This window comes from Aedes aegypti, chromosome 2 (genome assembly GCF_002204515.2).
Source record: "Aedes aegypti strain LVP_AGWG chromosome 2, AaegL5.0 Primary Assembly, whole genome shotgun sequence".
NCBI classification, from domain to species: Eukaryota; Metazoa; Arthropoda; class Insecta; order Diptera; family Culicidae; genus Aedes; species Aedes aegypti.
In genome coordinates, this window is record NC_035108.1 from 318380593 (window position 1) to 318399963 (window position 19371).

Consider the following 19371-nt stretch of genomic DNA (forward strand, 5'->3'; position numbering starts at 1 on the left):
TGATAAAAATAAGCTGAAAGGAAAGGTATGGGGTTTTTTATGTTAATATACAAGACATTATGTCAACACTTAGAAAGACGAACTGTTTTTTTATGTTTTAAATTAATTCATCCAAGTAATAAACCTACCGTTGTCATGATAAAAATCCGTTTGATAATATATTGCATATCTATATAAATCTATCTATATAAATAAAAATGGAATGGTGTTTGTATGTCACGAAATGGGTAGAGAACGGTCCAACGGATTGTCACAACTCTTTCACTGTTGTATTAGCCAAGGGTTCTGACGTGTTCGTGCGTAGAAAAAGTTTAGGTAAGTCTTCGGAATAGTCTTAGAAACGGGAGGAAACTAATGTGCCATTTTGTTTGGGAGATTGTATGACATTTTTCAACAGCCTACTTGATGGCAAGACGAAGTTTGCCGGGACCACTAGTTTAACATAAAAGCATGAAACGAGCTCACAAAACTAATCATCCAATCGTTCACTGAGCAGCTGTAAACTACTTTGATCAGCATGCTCATCCCACAAAAAACGCGAAAACCCGAACTCGATTGCACTCAGAACGCGTGCAAACTAAAACGAGAAAAAAAAACCTCGACAATGACGCTAAAACAAGAATTGTTCTGCTTGGATTTCAACGAAGCACTGCCCAGCAGAACGTGTGCAGAATAAACCGACTTATATCAGCTATTGGCTCTTTTTTCAAAAACTGCACCAGCTGTTTCACAAGCCTTATCTAATATTTTCAAAGAATATTAAAACGTCACATCGAGGAATTCTTATAGAAATACTAGATAAAAAGGTCGATGAAATCAAGCAGCAATAAACTTTGACTCCTTGAAAACATCTCTAGAGGAATCCTTGGTGAAATGCAATCCTAGTGAAACCTTTGGCAGAATTTCGTTGAGAGCTTGAGAAAGAGTTCCAGGAGATTTAGGGATCTTTTAGAAGAACTCCTGGAGGAACACATGGATCAGTATATAAAGTGTTTTTAGGAAGCCCTGACAAAATATCTTGATACATTACAGAAAGAATTTCTGAAACCATGGAACAAAGATTCTCTTAATACACTCAATGAAATCCTAAATTGAATTTCTCACGAAAACACTGGATGAATTATCGAAGAAACATTTGCTGAAGCGGTAATTGAAGAGAACCCTGCCTTGGTTATATTACAGGATGAATTCCTGGATATATTACTCGATCGATGAATTCCTCTATAAAACCCCGATCGTTTTATAAAAGAAACGGAAGGAATTGTTTGAGAAATCCCTGCTGTAATTCCTAAACAGAACTCTGGAGTAAATCTCTTCTTTTTCAAGCCGACCGAATTTTGGATTCTGTTCACCCAAACCGGCTGTAGATGTTTTTGTTTGATATGAATGACGGGCTACTTAGCCGAAACTTTCTAAATCTCTCTAGTGGATTGAACAAACTTAAATTTGGGTTAATCCCAAACAACCCCGATTGGAAACTCTGACGGCTAGGCTGACCTGTTTTTGGAAATTTTATTTAGGTTTTTAAACCATATTTTTTGGTTCCTAGTATAACTTTGTGTGGAGAAAGTCCAGGATGAATCTCTAGAGAAATTCTTGGACAAGTTACATTAGTTGTTGTTTCTGCGCAGATACCCTAATAAGCAATATTTTTCCATAGGGTTGCAAAAACTGGTACACTTCCCCGACTGGTGATTTAATGTCAATAAAATCTCGTTTCGTGAGATAAATTTTCAAATATCGAACAGATGGCGAAGAAAATTTACACACCTCCTAATAATTCAAACGTTAACAAAGGGTTTAATTTCGAGAAAAAATGATATATGTTTACGTTAATATATATCATTTAAAATACACAATATTTTGCTAATCATTACTAAATAATTCTATTATTCTCATGATATAGTAAAAAAATATATATTTAAAAATCATTAAGAGCAAATTAAATATACGAAAATAGTTAGTTATACAACAAATTGCAAAATGATGAGTTTTGCAACGAGTTGCATACAACATTTTTTTTATAATTCGAAAAACGCCGTTTCAGCAACACGACATTTACAACATTCTTGCATTTTTGTAAAAAAAAACTCTCTTGAAAGTATAAGAAATCATATCGAAAAGTGTTCACAATTATTTTGCAATTTTTGATAATGATTATGTATTGATTCATTAAGCAACTCAATAAATTACAAAGTAAAAAAGCGTTTCGTAATAAATCATTACGTAACTGAAATTAGTTCCGTATGAACGCATAGGACACTACATAATTCAGAGCAGGACAATAAATGCTGATGAGAAATAGCGAAAAACAAGTTTATACACACTGGACCCATATCCGATTACCTTAAAAACACACAGACCCCTATACCCGAAAAGGTAACAGTTCAAACGTTATCACTACAATTAGAAAGCACATCCTTCCAATCCAGCCGGCAACACTGCGTAGCATTTCTCTCACCCTTCGCTCACCGATTTTTTTGCAACAACATTCGCTCAACTGGGGTGAGCGTCGCACACTGTGACAGAGCAATGATTCGTAACCTGGCTCCACAATGCCAAAACCAATCATTCACGACACGGACTCAGCACGAGACACGAATGGTTCGGTGATTTTTTATTTCGCATTTATTATTACCCCGCGCCGGAGATGCCAGTTGAGATTTCTGATTCAACTTTCATCACGTCTGACATCGCGCGCGGTAATCACTAAATGATAATCGGCTCAAGGCTACGGGAGGATTTCCACACGTTGTTGTTCCATAGTGCGGTATGGTTTCCTAAGCACACGTATATTAATCACACAATCATATGACTAGTACACCACACGAGCACAAAGCACTAAACAGTAGTGAGCGGGACATTCAGCGACAAGTAGCGACTCATGACAATGATGACCTGTAAGGTCATCCACTTTTCTCTAGGAACTGGTCCTGTGCAAGGATCCAGGTGGAATACCTTTCCGGGTGGGGCCGCTTGGTCCGGTAGGGAGCCATCCGCGTCCTCAGCACCACTCGTAGCTTGCTAGCTATTAGCTTGAACATTTCCATGCAATGAACTTGCACCAATTTCGTAGTAGATTTCGTGCACTGATTCTTCAAAATTCGTCTACAGCATCACTCGTCCGAGAGTGAAGTCGCACTGGTTTCACGGATTCGAGCTCTGACGATGCCTGGCATCGATATAAACTACAAGATGCGAACATGGATATAGCGAGATCAGAGGATTACAGCTATAGAACTATACTACTGCCACTAAAAGATCCACCTCACACACCTTTTGTACGGGGCGAAGGGACGACACTTCCTGGTATGAATGGCGAACGAGCAACATACACCAAAGCACAGAACCGTGGCACGAAAACACGCTCCCCCTTTTGGGTAGTAGGGCTTTCCGAATGACGGATCCAACGATGGGTGGCGATGTGGGTAAACACACGTAGATATACCTCGAACAGGGTTTTTGGCACACGCGTTTGTTTCTATTTTTTGGACACAACCAACCAACGAAGCCAACCGAACGGATAGGATGATCTTATAGGGTGGCAATAGCAAACGACACACGCGGATATGTAGACAAGCAACCGATCGCGGTGCACACACGACTAGCATAGCTGCCTGCCGCGGGTTGGTGTACTACTCCAGTAGACTGGTTCACGGTTGCATTGAGGACATCCTTCATAAAACAAATTATACAGTTTGATGTTACAGTTGTGGCACTTTGAAATTGGGTATAGACGAATTCCATCCAGAATGAGTCGAAAAAAATAAAAATCGTGCTCGATAGCCGTCGATTTGGATTAAATTTTGCACATGTTTTTGGTATGGTAGAATAAGTATTTTCCATAGAAAAATTGATCATTTTGACTCAAGTGTAACTTTTGAAAATGGCCTATAATTTTTTGCATGCAACTTATTTGAAAAATTCTAACTCCGAAACTGTTGATTTTAGAGAAAAATGTTCCTTGAAGAAGTTGTAGTGAACCGATCGGACTATAAGAAAAAAATATACACTGAAAAAATATTTTATTTATTTTCATAGAAAAATCAAGAATAAAACTTGAATTTTAAATTACGCAAAAACCCCACTTTTAATATTTTTTAAATTTTTACCATAGAATCTTGATAGTAAACAGATGTTTGAGACAAAGTTTCATGATGGAGAAATTTTTAATGAAAAAGTTTTTCTAAGAACAACTTTTGGTCAATTTTCAAAATTTTGATTTTTTGTTAAAATAAATACGTTATGATGATACAGTAAGCATCTTGAAATGATTCTAAGCCATAATTATTATATGAATAATTTCTCCAGAAGTATATCGAATTATATCGAGTTTAATGCAAAAGATATTATTTAAATAATAAAATAGGCCATTTTCATTAGTTATTAGTGGTTCTCCATAAAGGAAAATAAGTAAGTTGAAAAGAATATGGTCTTTACTCTCGTTAACGTATTATTATCAATGGAGAAACGCGAATAACTTATGGAAATGGCCTATTTTAATCTTTAAACAATATTCTTTGCAAGGGGTAGGACACTTGGTCTGGTATCAAAATATATTAATGATATTAAAACAGGTATTAAAAATATTATCAGGTATGCATGGAGTTTTGCTATTGATTGTGGTTGTCAAAGCAAACTGAATGTTTGCATGCACCAATCATAACGCTTAAATTATCCTCACGTATGGATCAATGCACGAGTTCACTATTTGACGGTGCCTTGTTATTTATGTGAAAACAAATTTTCTAATTGCAAAGCTCCCGTTTAGGAGTTGCTCTACTTCTGCTTTTGCTTTTTCAAAATAGTATGAAAGATGTAGTCGATTGCGTCCATCATTCAGATGAGTTGAGCCTACGAAAGTGTATAATAGGTATTAGAACATACGCGACAGACAGGGGGGGCAGGTTGGTTGTGTTTTAAAATCCAGAAAACAATGAACGTACTGACCACGTATTAGTCTAAAAAGGATTTCCCGTGAGTTGAGGAAATGGCTTCTGTTCAAGTAATAGGTATGGTGAATCAAATTTGCTTTTAAGGTGTACGGGGAAAATAAGTAAAACCACAAGAGATAATACTGAAGGACCATGCAATTTAATTATCAAAATCTGTTTACAAGACGTCAAAATAAGTTTTTCTCCCCACCATACATGTTTCAGCTAATTCAAGGTTAAGTTTTTATTTGAATTTTTATGTATTAAATTGCTAAGATGCGGCCGAGTGTTTCGAGGACGACTAAGATCGCTATCTGACGTTATCATCCATCGTTTCTGAGTTATCTGACTAGGCATCGTTATTCTTAATCCTCGGTGTCCTAACATCGACATCTGGTGAAACTCTGTTCACTTTTTTGCTGTGGTAATCAGGATCATATCGTAACAAAATTCTCACTATGTGTACCACTTTGAAAAAATCTTGTATTCTACCGTAAACTTAAAATATGTCAGTTTTTTTTTTGTGTACGAAAAAGTCACAGCCACTTTGATGTAAATTGATGATATTACGGATATTAATATATATTAATCGATATTAATATCAATATTAATGAGTGTCCTACCCCATGATTTTTTGCATTAAACTCGATATAATTCGAAAATGGCTACTTTTAGAGAAATTATTCATATGATCATTATGGCTAAGAATCATTTCAAGATGCTTATTGTATCATCATAACGTATTTATTTTAACAAAAAATCAAAATTTTGAAAATCGATCAAAAGTTGTTCTTAGAAAAACTGTTTTATTAAAAATTTCTCCATCATGAAACTTTGTCTCAAACATCTTTTGACTATCAAGATTCTATGGTAAAATTTTAAAAATTATTAAAAATGGGGTTTTTGCGTAATTTAAAATTCAAGTTTTATTCTTGATTTTTCTATGAAAATAAATAAAATATTTTTTCAGTGTATATTTTTTTCTTTTAGTCCGAACGGTTCACTACAACTTCTTCATAGAACATTTTTCTCTAAAATCAACAGTTTCGGAGTTAGAATTTTTCAAATAAGTTGCATGCAAAAAAAATTATAGGCCATTTTCAAAAGTTACACTTGAGTCAAAATGATCAATTTTTCTATGGAAAATACTTATTCTACCATACCAAAATCATGTGCAAAATTTAATCCAAATCGAAGATGGTCGAGTTCTGTGGAATCCGTCAATACTAAATTATTATCTGCTTGGAATGAAACTACGACAGCACATTCGCCAATAAAAAGTTTATTCAACTCAGTTCAATATTATCAACTTTTTAAATATGTGAAGGGGTCCAGATAGCCGTAGCGATAAACAGAACTAAGGGCAGGGCCGCATTTAACGAAGCCCGCACAAATTCTACTGCATCATCAAAAATATGAGTGATTAAATTTTGGAGAGGTAACTTCAAACCAATGAGACGATATCAACTTTTCACATCAGATCAAGAAATGTGGAAAATTCCAACCGGCTTCATAAATTCATAACATAATAATGAATTACGGTTATGGCATTTTTCCTTACTATTACAATTATTCCTACGTTTGAAACGATTTAAATATTTGAAGACTAATGAATTTCTTTATAAGTATCATTCCAAACAATACATCCATTTCTTATATCTAGGTGTTCTGTGTTATTAAACAACACTATCATCCTGATTTGGTAAAACAAATTTAAGATTTTATTAACATTTTGTTAACAAAATATTGCATTTCATTTGCCGTAGCAGTTCATATTTTTTACAAGTGAGTTGATTTCACCTGCTCATAAGAGAAAAAAACACGTTTTCAATTTACTTAACCTAACTTAACCTGAATATATAACGCATCAATCATGGCAATAGAAGATTTTTGCATGAAATTATCAATTATTTGATTTAACATTTGTTCAAATGTTTCAGCATTGGATATTCTATGAAACTCATAGGAACTATACCAGGAAAGAAGCTTCAGAACCATTTCCAAAATTTTATTTTGATTTCTCTGCAGAGCTTTTTTCCTGGTATTACAACAGCTAGTCCATATTGGTACAGCATACAACATGGCTGACCTGAAAATTTGTTTGAATATCAAAAGCTTGTTCTTAAGACAAAGTTTTGATTTTATATTAATAAGGGGATAGAGACATTTTACATATTTATTACATTTGGCTTGAATGCCCTCAATGTGATTTTTGAAAGTTAAATTCTTATCTAGCATGAGTCCTAGATACTTAACTTCATCTGACCAATTTATTGGAACCCCTCTCATCGTGACAACATGTCTACTTGAAGGTTTCAAATAAAGAGCTTTTGGTTTATGTGGGAATATTATTAGTTGAGTTTTGGAAGCATTAAGAGAAATCTTCCATTTTTGCAAGTATGAAGAAAATATAACCAAACTTTTTTTGCAATCGACTACAGATGACACGCAGGCTTCGTCCCTTGGTGGAGAGGCCTGTGTCATACGCAAACAACGATTTTTGACATCCCTGAGGTAACTCAGGTAAGTCAGATGTGAAAATATTGTATAATGTTGGTCCCAAAATGTTGCCTTGAGGAACACCAGCTCTTACAGGAAGTCTTTCAGACCTGGAGTTCTGATAATTAACCTGAAGTGTACGATTTGACAGATAACTTTGAATTATTCTAACAATAGGCCTATTCACATGAAGTCTCAAATCTGCTGATCGGGAAGCACTTTGACAGTTGTTCTATGAAAATGACAGGCTCGTGTTAGCATCGGTCCTCCACCGATGTTAACAAATGCATAGACAGATCTGCCACATGAAAAGGCCTATGTATGTTGTAAAATTGAAGTTTTTTAATTTTACAATCAAACCTTCATGCCAAACACTGCACAATGGTCGGGCTCCATATAAAGGAGCGGCCAAAACTACCAAGACACTTTTTTGAGATTTTTATGGTTTTTATCATTTTAAAATATACCTCATGTATTATATTATTATGATTCTAAATTGAAATTGAACTAAAATTTAAATTTGATTGACTTCTATGACGTCAAACTGACTGAAGTCAAAAAATTGAAAAATGTAACAATAAAATAAGGTACAAAATTCATATTTAAGGAATGCAATATTTTCCCAAAGTTACGCACTATCTGAAAGCTTATGGTTCAACACTTTTATCGAGAATGAGGATGGAAAAAAATATTTGGTTGAAGCTTTAATACTATTCAATATTACACTTTAGTAATTTTGATGATTTTGAACATGAAAAACAACTCTTGTCGCGTCATGTCGCCGCCATTTCGAATATTGCACTTTAAAGTACATCCTTAGATCTCACAAAAAACGTTTAAATTTTTTGCAGAAATTTGCTGATTTGCAAGTTAGAGCTATTTGAATAATTCAATATTTTCATACATTTTGACGATATTTTTCATACAAAGTTGGTATAAAATATATTTAACCACTCTTCATACATATTTTGATCAAACTCGTTAAAATACAAACAAATTGTGTGCTTCCAGTCAAATTTGATTGCATTTTAATATAAAAAAACTTAAAAAATATAAGTTACGTAATATGTGAATAACCCCTTCTGAAACAATAAAAACGCCAAATAACATATTCAGATTACATATTTCATCGATTGAGGCGATAAAACTTGTTTTGGCCAAACTTCGTGTTTTTCCGACCATTGTGCACTGTCGAATGCTTTTTCTATGTCTAGAAGAGCAAGACCAGTAGAGTAGCCTTCAGATTTGTTGGAACGGATCAAATTTGTTACACGTAAAAGTTGATGAGTGGTCGAATGTCCATGGCGGAATCCGAACTGTTCATTGGCAAAAAATGAATTTTCGTTGATGTGGACCATCATTCTGTTCACAAAAAGCCCTTTTCAAAAATTTCACTGATGGAGGAAAGCAAACTGATTGGACGAAAGCTATTCCTGAGTTAAGTTTTCTGAATAGTACTAAACAAGAAGAAACTATGCGTCTTTTGTCAAAATATCTACTATACATAACAGAAACAAAAACTGAAGAAAGAAGTTTAGATAGTTATAAATTTAGTTTAAGGTTGTAATGTAAACATGTTAATGCAATAAAACAAGTTTTTAACAAAAAAAAAGGTAGAATCTTCTGCAGGATTTTTGTCTAATTTCTAAATTGGTACAACATCAGCATTTTTCCATTTGTCAGGGAAATATGCTAATTGAAAACATTTGTTAAATGCAGTAGTTTCTCAATTTTAGCACTGCTCGTTTTAATATCGCTTCATTATTTCACTCTCGATTTAAGCACGGTTTTCTGTTCAATTTTATCACGCCACAATAATTGTATGAAATTCACACATATTACATTAAACCCTTAACATTCAACATATATATCTTTGACCCATCTCTAACATGATTTTCATGCCATTAACTCTATGCCTGCAAATAAAGCTCAAATTTTGATGAAAATTATGTGACAGAAAAATACATTTTCATTATATCACGCTTTGGAATGTCACGCCAAAAAAAATTGGGTCCGTGATATAATCGAGAAATTACTGTTTATCAACTAAGAATGATAAGCAACTTTTGGAGTAATTACTACTGAGTAACTTGATTTTCTATTGAACTAGTAAGTCGTAAATTAAAATTGTGCGCGCTTTCAAACTTTTAGCTTTTCCGCAATACGTTAGTAATAATTTGTTTTCCTCTTTCAATGTCGGTATTGGCTCCTGAGGTTTTTTTTTTCAAAATTTTAGATAATTTCCAAAAGGGCTTAAATTGAGAAATTTTATTTAAAAAACGTTTCTTGATTTCTTTCTGCAAATCCTGCCATATAATTCTCATAGCAGGATTGCGAGTGCGTTGAAATTGCCTTCTCCTCACGTTTTTAAGACGGATCAAAAGTTTAAGATCATCGTCCATAATCACGGATTCAAATTTTACTTCACATTTTGGAATTGCAATGCTCCTGGCTTCAACAATGGAATTTGTTGAAGTTTCAAGAGCATTGTCAATATCAAGTTTTGTTTGTAAAGAAATGTTAACATCAAGTTTAGAGTCAATATATATTTTAGTGAAGCTGATAGGATTGAGAATCGCCTCATGGGATATTTGAAACGTAAAAGGGACATGATCAGAATCAAAATCATTATGAGTATAACTTTTGTATATTAAACATCAATAAATGGTCATCAAAGCACAAGGACTGTCTCAATCAAAATAGCAGTACAAGTTCCTTTGTACAACTAATTTACTATAATGATGAACCCATAATTTAAATAAAGGACCAACAAGAAGAAAATCACTTAATCAATACTATTGGTGATAGAAGGACCCATTTGAATCCTACTAGAATTTATGAGGAAGAAATCGTCGTGGTTTTACAAATTGTCTAAATCACTTTGTTTTGGTTTAATTTGAATAAATGATCGTAAAAATCTATCATTGTCATCTAGAATGCAGGGAAATAATTTTCATAAAGTTTGCTTTCAATTTGAACAAAGAACAATGTTTTTTTTTTATTTTGGCGTATGATTGAATGGTTCTCCAAAAAATATTTTAGATTCGAAACATACCGAATACAGTCAAGCCATGTGCTAAAACATTATCTCAACTATTATATCAATTTCTCGGTAGCAATGTTTTCAACTGTACTGAATATGTTCCCATTGAAGTAGTATTAAATACTCATATGGAAAATTGCCTGTTTTGTAATGATAAACATTTTCAACAACCCGTTAATGGTATTGTCCAACCTGGAGAAATTATTATTTTAACATATTCAATGTGGTTACTAAAAATATTTTATGAGAGTTGATAAATTGCATGACTCAAAAATATATAAATGTCTGAAAGAACCATTCTTAGCCTAGTAGTAACAGCTGCAGCTACAAAGTTGTTTGAAAACTATTATCCTCCAAAACATCCACTCCTCGTAAACCAATCGTCATTTGCGTAGCTAGGATTTTGCTGTAGAGGAGGCTAGCAAATCTTGATTTTTTTTTAAAAACTATCGGTCGCGATATTCGAGATTTTCACAAATTTCGTAGTTGGATAGATTTGTATTGAGATACTTGTAGGTTTCAATTCTCATTTGGGAAAATATTCAATTTTTGTCTAATCCAATAAGAAATCCTTCTAGAATTCCTCCAGCGAACTGACGAAGTATATTCCTTGTGATTATTCTACGAACTTTCAACATATTCAACTAAGTGCTTTTAAGAGATTCCTCTTAGAATTCCCTCGGAGATTTTTCCATGAATTATCGGTAATTTTTCAATGAATTCTTCAAGAACTTCTCAACCAGTTTTCAATGAGTTCCTCCAAGGATTTCCACGAAAAATCATTCCCGGAATTAGTATTCATTATTCAACAGATTTTTTCTGAAGTTTTTAAAGATTTTTTCTGAAGTTTTTAAAGATTTTTTCTGAAGTTTTTAAATTTTCTGGTAAGACCATAAATTCTTACCAGAAAATTTCTCGAAAAATCTCTCTTGTTCTAGACATTATTTCAAATATTTCTTCAGGAAAGCCCTCTACGTACTTTGTGCATATAAATACAATTGTAAGTTAAGTTAATTTAGTTTTCAATTGAAAATGTGATTACGACTTTCTGAAATTACTGATGATTTCTTCAATAAATAATACTACTAAAATTGTTTTCATGACCGCCAAGCAAAGAATCCTCACCAGACAACTCTCAAAGAGTTCATCAATAATTTTTCCATCGTTCCCTTAGAGGTTCTTTTTAAAGTTTCTGTTCAGATAACTTCAACAAATATTTCAAAATCCAAGAAATCTACATCTTCGGAAATTCGTCAATGATAACTTAAAACAGTCGCAACAAAAAATTATAATCAAGTGGTAAAATGTTCTTAACGATTTCTCACATAAATTTTTCACAGATCAACCTACATTTTTAACAGAATTTTTTCTTAGAATTTCCAATGTCTCTACAAATCAATTTTATGTTTCTTCTGCATACTTTTAATACTCACTCGAAACAATATAATAATAGATGCCTACCAAAGAAAATAAAAAAATCAAAAAATACTTTACAACTTTAAGCGGAATACCTTAATTTTTTTCTTTCAAATAGTCTTCCGTGAAAATACTCAAAAACTTCCCGAGAAATCCCCTTACTTCAAAGAATCATATCAATGCTTCGTATGAGATGTTGTCCTGGGATCTTCCGAAAATATCTTCAGATATTCGTCCATTTTCCAGAAATTGTTTTTTGAGCCGCACTAAATGATTGAGCAGTTCATTCTTGATAATTTCTAAAACTCTTTGACGAAAGTTTTGGCAATAAACCCCACAGCAAAGCTTAAGTGGTATTAGTAGGATTTACAAAAAATCTTGTTCAGCAAATTTGCTGATACACCATCCTTTCACTTCCAGAAAAAAAGGAAAGGAAAAAGCGTGTTCAAAACTTGTTTGGTTTACTAGAGAAATCGTGCATTTAAACAATAGTCTTAAGTACAAATTTTACTGTTTATGGTAGTTTTACTAAAAAGGCTCATACTTTTAAAATCGTGTACGCATATTTATCGATCTACAGCAAATTGTAAACGTTTTTCTCCGAATATTTCAATTGGTTATCTCAGAATAACATATTATGAAAATAATATGTGGAAAATTAAATCGATTTTATTACAGCAGTGTTGCCAATTTTGATAATTGTCAATGTACTTTGAAAAGTCTTCTAAGAATAAAGCAATTGTGTTTCTATTGTGCTTTAAATGTGACGTGGGGACTAAATAAGTAACTTTATGAAGGCGTTATTTTTTTTTTCATATAAATACAATATTATGATTTCCGTCAGGACAAACTTTTAACCAAAACATTCTTCTCATATCAGTTTCATTTAAATTTAAAAAAGTGTTTTAAAAAATATAGGGAAAAAATGATTTTATTATAACTGTAAAACTCTTATTCCAAAACTTACTTGATTTTTTCCATCAGGCTTCTGATTCATGATGCTTTCGAAGAACAAGCCTTTTTTGAAGATAAAAAATATTAATTGTCGAATTTTCCAGCCAATTTCTAACAATCATTGATTTTGATAACCTCCAAAAATTGACTGTTCTAATTGTTGTTCCATATTCGTGTGAAATTTAATTATTTTGGAGATTTTTTTATTATCACAACATTAAACAATACTAGTCGAACGATGTGCAGAAAATGGATTGAAATTTCAATGATAAATTGAAAAGATACAGCATGCACAAGGTGTCCACTTTATAAAATGAACAGTCCTCATTATGAACAAATTCTCGATTACTTTTTCAAATCGACGTAAGTAACTTTCATACGGTTTTGAGAAAATTAATTAGCAAGAATCACAACCTGTCTTCTAAAACTGTTTTAAAATGAATCACTTTTTTAACATTTTTTACCGTGTACATTGCTTAAATTTTGCATACAATCAGTTCGCGTTCAAAAACTAGGTAGTTTCCATTATTTTTCATTCAGTTACTTTCGACGTTTTTATACCAGTGTAAAATCGGCTCAAGTAGTGTTTTGTTTTGATTCGTGGTTAAGTCACTTTGTCTCCCCATACAACGGAGCGGTGAAAGTAGCGGTTGGGTTGCGAAAGTTGAAATTCTAACTATCGCCGTTTTGTAATTCCAGTATTAATCGTTCTAAAAGTGAAAAATCAAGTTGAGTATAAGCGGAACGTGTGGAATTTCGTCTGCGAAACACGTAGGGTCGATAAAGTAAGTTTGTTCACTTTTCTGACTTGAGACTATTTGAATAAGTTTTTGAGAATTGATTTCCAAAAAAAAAAAACAATTGCGCCCCTGGGCGCTGCATGCTAGTCCGTTGTCTAGTGTGGTGCTTCCTTCAAAGGGCAAATCGTCCACTGGAAGCATTCACGTGTCAGTGTCCCTTCTCAAAAAAAAAAAACAAAAAAACAAAAAAAAAAGAAACAAGTTTTCGGAACAAACTTTTTTGGATAATTGTTCTGGTAAAACCGTAGAAGCTCAACACGAAAAAAATGGCGGTAATTTTAAAGAACGTTGTCGAAGATGTCATATGGCAAAATTCGTAATGTAAGATTTACTACACTTAACTCAAGGAAGAAATTTTTGTACCGTTTTGTCTCAAATTCCGAACAGACTCATATTCCGAACACTCGGTTTTTGTATGGCGATTTGGTTGAAATGTTTCGCTGAAATATGTCACCAAATAACAAGGAAATGGCAGTCAATTGCAATTCAATTTTAACGTCTCCAATATAATTTTTACCGCAGGAGTAGTGATTATACTCTAGTTTGAGACCAGTAGAAAAAGCACAGATGAATTTATTTGCGAAATTATTCATTTGAATACGCTTTATTTGTGTTGTTCGAAATTTGAATCAAGGTGTTCGGAATATGAGACAGAATAAACAAAGTGTTCGGCATTTGAATCAAAATGTTGTTCCATACTTTTACCTAAAAACAATACTAAAACTAATTAAATCAACATTATTATTGGTACACCCAACAGCTAACAGTCAAACTTTGCGCATAAATTAAAATTTACACAAATATCAGCCAATTTATGTCAATTAGATGCATTGGAAGTCACTCTTGGCCTTAAGTGTTCGGAATATGAGTCAAAACGGTGTTGCTTTGAACATTTTTTGAGGAATTTCTGATGGACTTTCAGGAATCGGAAATCATACGTATGAAAATTAAACTATCTATCCAAACTTATACAATTTACCTTCTTCCTTTATATTTGTTGAAGTTTTGCTTTTTTGAATAATGGAGAAAAAATGTACGGAGTTTCTTAAGAAAACGTTATGAGAAGTAAGGATAAACAACTAACAGTTGAAGTAGGTAGAAACAACAGACATGGACGAACGATATTTTTTTAAATCATTTATCCTTCGTGTCAATAATAATTTAATGATTATTGATAATATAATATATTTTTTCTTTAGATGTGAATGATTACAGGATATTTAAAACCTCTCTTATTAATAATAAAACAAATTTCTCAAGAAGTTCCATCAGAATTTTGATAAGAAATTATCCATGATATTTAGCATAAGTCCTTCCTTGACTTCTGGATTCCCCAGAATTCTTTCAGAAGGCCTATAAGAATGCCAGCATGGAATTGCACATGGATTCTGCATTAAATGTTTTAAAGAACATCCTTGCTATTTTTTATGAATATCCTAATAAATACATTTCTCTCTGTTAGTGTGCTAATTGTTTCTCCCTAGATTCAAATGCAAAAACCGGGTATTTGAAGTAGAATTAAAAAAATAAACATTGAAGAATTTCTGACGCACCAAAATTTCAAAATCTGAAGTACCACAAAAATTCTTACAGAGTTTATTACAGCTTTAAACTGTTTAAAATATTCGAATTATTTGCCCTGAAGTATCTTAAGTGTAATATTTTAACTTTCTCTAGAAATTACAGCAAAGTTTATCTAGAATATTTCGCATTGATTTCGCTAGAAATATATCATGTGATTTTCCTAGAAAGTGCTATAATAATTTTCCTTAAAATCATTCCAAATATTCAAACAAAAATTCATCCAAGGATACATAAGGAATCATTTTGAAGATTTGTCTAGGGCTTTTCCTAATGCTTCCCTCAAGTCTTACTAACATTTATATAGGAATAACTTTTTTTCTAGCTTTATTAAAGTGATTTTTATACCTTGACTAGTTTTTCTTAGAACCAACGCCCTCATTATATCCTTATCGTCGTAAGAAAATATCTCGAGGATGGGATTCGATCCCAAGTCCTCGGCTTGTACTCTTACTATTGCAACAGGCCCTTTCTCCACGAGTACTCGAAGAAACACCACCAAAAGTAATTGTAGGAGAAAAATCTTGAAAAATATCTGAATGAATGTTCATAGGAATTTGTGCATCGTATAGATAGATGAAGGATGCAGCTTTCATTTGAAGCTTAAAAATGGTGGCCATGTTGAATTTTGCCGCCATATTGAATTTTGTTAAAAAGCATGTTTTCACCATAAGCGCACCGCTCGTTTTGAATTCTAAGGTCACCATCAGCAAACTGACCAATAGTTATGTTCACTTTAAATGATACCGGTGATAATACTCTTATTCACAGCTTTACACGAAGAAAGAACCAACGTTTGAAAAGTTGTTGGGGAGAGATCTCCCCGTACAGGACACCGATAAAATAAGGTCGATAAATTAATAATTCCAACATTATTGTTTCTATGCGGTCTTGTTACTCATTTTTTGATAAATACTATCATTCTTTTAACGTGTAAAAATTAATTTAAAAATACGAATTTTGACATAGAATTTGGATGATGTATTTTTATACCAAATTAACCAATCTTTAAGGGTGGTGCCCTATACCGGATACAATTGAGAAACGTTTTGAATTCTTTGAATATGTACACCATTGAATGTTTTCACTCCATGAACAGTGATTCATTGTCAATGCAAAAAAATCTACAACATTCACATGAGAAATTTGATTTCAACTTAGCCTACAAGACGTCCATCCAAAAACCGGAGCTGGATCCTATTGATTCTTCATATTCACTTTATCAGAGGGGTGTTTTTAAAGCTATTGAGCTCAACTTTGGCCACAATATGCGCCCTATTACTGTGCTTCTTGTTGGAAACTTTCAGGCAATTCGGCCGAGAGAACCGAAATTTTCATACCTTTAACTTTTATTGCATATTTGATACCATATAATATAATATGACATCTTGTTGATTAACAATGTGATATACGTTCCGAACCCGCCTAACGTACAATATGACGATTACCTTGGAATAAGTAGTAGCATTTTGAAACGCCTGGTGCTGAAGACGCAAGTGGTCCGTACAAATAGGTCCATCGCGGTGTGAGTTTGGGGCACTTTCTCCCTCTCGCACACTCTTTACCGGTCAGCAATCGCAACAACAACGGAGACGACGACGATGACAGCGGCAACCGTCGGCGGTGTCTTGGAGTAACGTGGGTGATGTGTTGAATCCCTGTCGCGCCTCACCTGGTTCGCGCTTTCTCAGTGTTCGTACGAATACAAACGCCGATGGCTCAGCGGAGACCGGTTGCGGTGGAGAGAGAAAAGTCCGTTCGGGTGCGCCTTCTGATTGTGTTCGTTTCGTGGGGTGGCGATGGTTTGCGCCCCCGCTAAGTGGGGAGCAAACAGGTGTCCAACCGTAGACGGAGCTGCTGTAGCGACTGTTTGTTTTGGTTTTGGGTTCGGGTACGAATGTGGGAGAGGGTGGTATTTGGATGGAGAGAGAAAACATTTTCACGGTCAGTTTTGTTTCGGATGGTGTACATGCTTGTTACTCTTTTTAAAATAAATACACACACTCTCCGGCAATTAGCAGCTTTCCGGTTTGCAGTCGTGATCCATGAATAGTTTTGTGCATAGGGCGATTGCATTTAAGAAGCGATACGCTATAAAATAAAGTATTTAATGGTTCGAAGAAATTTTTATGTTCTGATGTCGAAATTATAATTAGATTATATTGTATCTCTCACACAAAAATATAGGATTGTGGTAACCTATTAGGATAAAATAGTCCAAAATTACACTTTTGGAATCATTGTTGTTTTCTCGTAATGAGATCCACATTTTGAGGCCATTGTGCACAGTAACTAAACAATATTTGCTAGCTACGACCATAAAAACATTTCCTCAATTTGAGCTATTTCACGGTGCTAAATGGTGTCGAAAAATTGATTGAAAATGGGGGTGGTTCAAAATGATCTAATGAATGGGAGAGAACGTCATTTAGTATGGAGAATGAAGAGTCAGCAACCAAGCTTCTCCACGAGTTTACTCTGTGGCATTAGAACGCTTATTCGTGAATAAAATCATCGGAAAGCTTACGATTTAGGCAAAAACGTGAGTGACCATTTGATTTTGCGGGGAAATTAAAGGAAAATCTACGAGTAGTTTATCTGCAGGGCTTGTAGTGGCAACTCGTGGGTAAACTTATTTTAACATTGTTTGGCAAAGAGCACAAATTGAAACGTTCTAGGAATGATTCAATTTGTCGAGCCATTTTACCCCATCATGGGATAAATACTCCAACTTGTTTCACAAATTTATGTTTGCATTGGCCAAACCAAACCATTATCGAAAGGTGGAAGCAGCACTGTTTAAACATTTGTCATTCAAAGGTTCTCTCCTCGGGGTCTCGTTTTCACATGTATTTTCCATAAATATGGTACAGTCAGAGCCGTAGCGTGGCCTCACGGCACCCTTGGCAAACATTCCTTTGGGCGCCCCCAAGTAAATTTTGTTTTCATGGCGCAAGTTTGTAAATTTCGAGCTAATGTTATGAATTATTACATCACCCTGTCCCACTTTAAATCCACTTTTATTGTTCACAATTAAAAAATGTTACATCGAGTTGCATGTAGCAAAATGACCTTCATCGCATTTACCACAATTTTCCATTTGTTTTTAAAATGAAGGCAAACTTAAATAAAATGTAATATAAATTTACACGTTCCAATACTATCATACGGATCAATTTGACGACTTTTTTATGAAATGATTTTCGAAACCTACATAGGGTAGATGTACCAATAGTAGAGGTATACTGTTCCTTTAGTTGCGGTAAGCTCTATTTCTTCACTAGGTTCAACAGCAAACTGTTGGATGAGCTGATAAAAATAAGGATAATGTTTATTAATCATCATTTTTTTTTATTCAAAACTGTCGAACAACATTTTGTTTCAAATGACGAACACTGTCCTCACTTTGTCTCATATTCCGATATCCCTGATTCAAATTCCGTACAGCATAAATGATTGGTATGCAGATGCAGAGCTAGTTTTTTGGCCTCGATCGTAAGAATCATAATAATTTCCTGTGTTCAAAATAACTTTAAAGACGTTCAAATTAAGATATAATTGGTCATACTTTTGGGAACTTGTAATCAGAAGACACCGTATGTTTGTTTGACAAATTGGGACATGAATTTGCGAAAAAAAAAACGCGTTCTAGTGAGACTCGAACTCACGACTCCGTGTACGCTAGACCGGCGCTTTAACCAACTAAGCTACAGAACACCTTATGACTCTGCAGATAAAAAAGCCAAACTGAATCCGAGTACTAACTATTAGCCCGACTCTTTTCGCAAATCCACGTCCCTTTCGGACTTAGATGCCAAACCCCCAACACGCTTGCGTTTGTATCTCCCGATTACAAATGAGATCAAATTGTTTATGGATACTGAGTTCTTACGCTCTTCAGCCGCATACCTATAAGCCGAATATTTGCCGGCACGAATTTCAGTATGCGTTGAGCTCAAATTAATATAATTGGTCATCTTTTCTAGAAATATGATAACACATTTCAGTGAAATATCTCAACAAAATCTTCATTCGTAATCGAGTATTTGGAATATGAGTCTGTTCGGAATTTCAGACAAAACGGTATACAAATTCTTAACTACAATTCAAATCATAATGCTTCACTGACCATTTGAATGACCAT

At 33.9% G+C, this 19371-nt stretch overlaps 1 protein-coding gene across 4 annotated transcripts in view; it reads right to left on the reverse strand.

The window, feature by feature from the left end:
- The window catches only part of LOC5570471 (nocturnin), a 144320-nt gene that overhangs the window by 24913 nt on the left and 100036 nt on the right, over positions 1 to 19371 (reverse strand). Inside the window, exon 2 of one of the 4 annotated variants that reach the window (XM_021845787.1) lies at positions 16676 to 17093. The exons of 2 other annotated variants lie outside the window; for them this stretch is intronic. In XM_021845787.1, coding sequence (XP_021701479.1) covers positions 16676 to 16746 — 71 coding nt within the window. In that variant the 5' untranslated portion in view covers positions 16747 to 17093. Of the gene's footprint in view, positions 1 to 2958; positions 3120 to 16675; positions 17094 to 19371 lie in introns of those variants that run through there. One more of the 4 variants, XM_021845785.1, reaches the window with a different exon arrangement.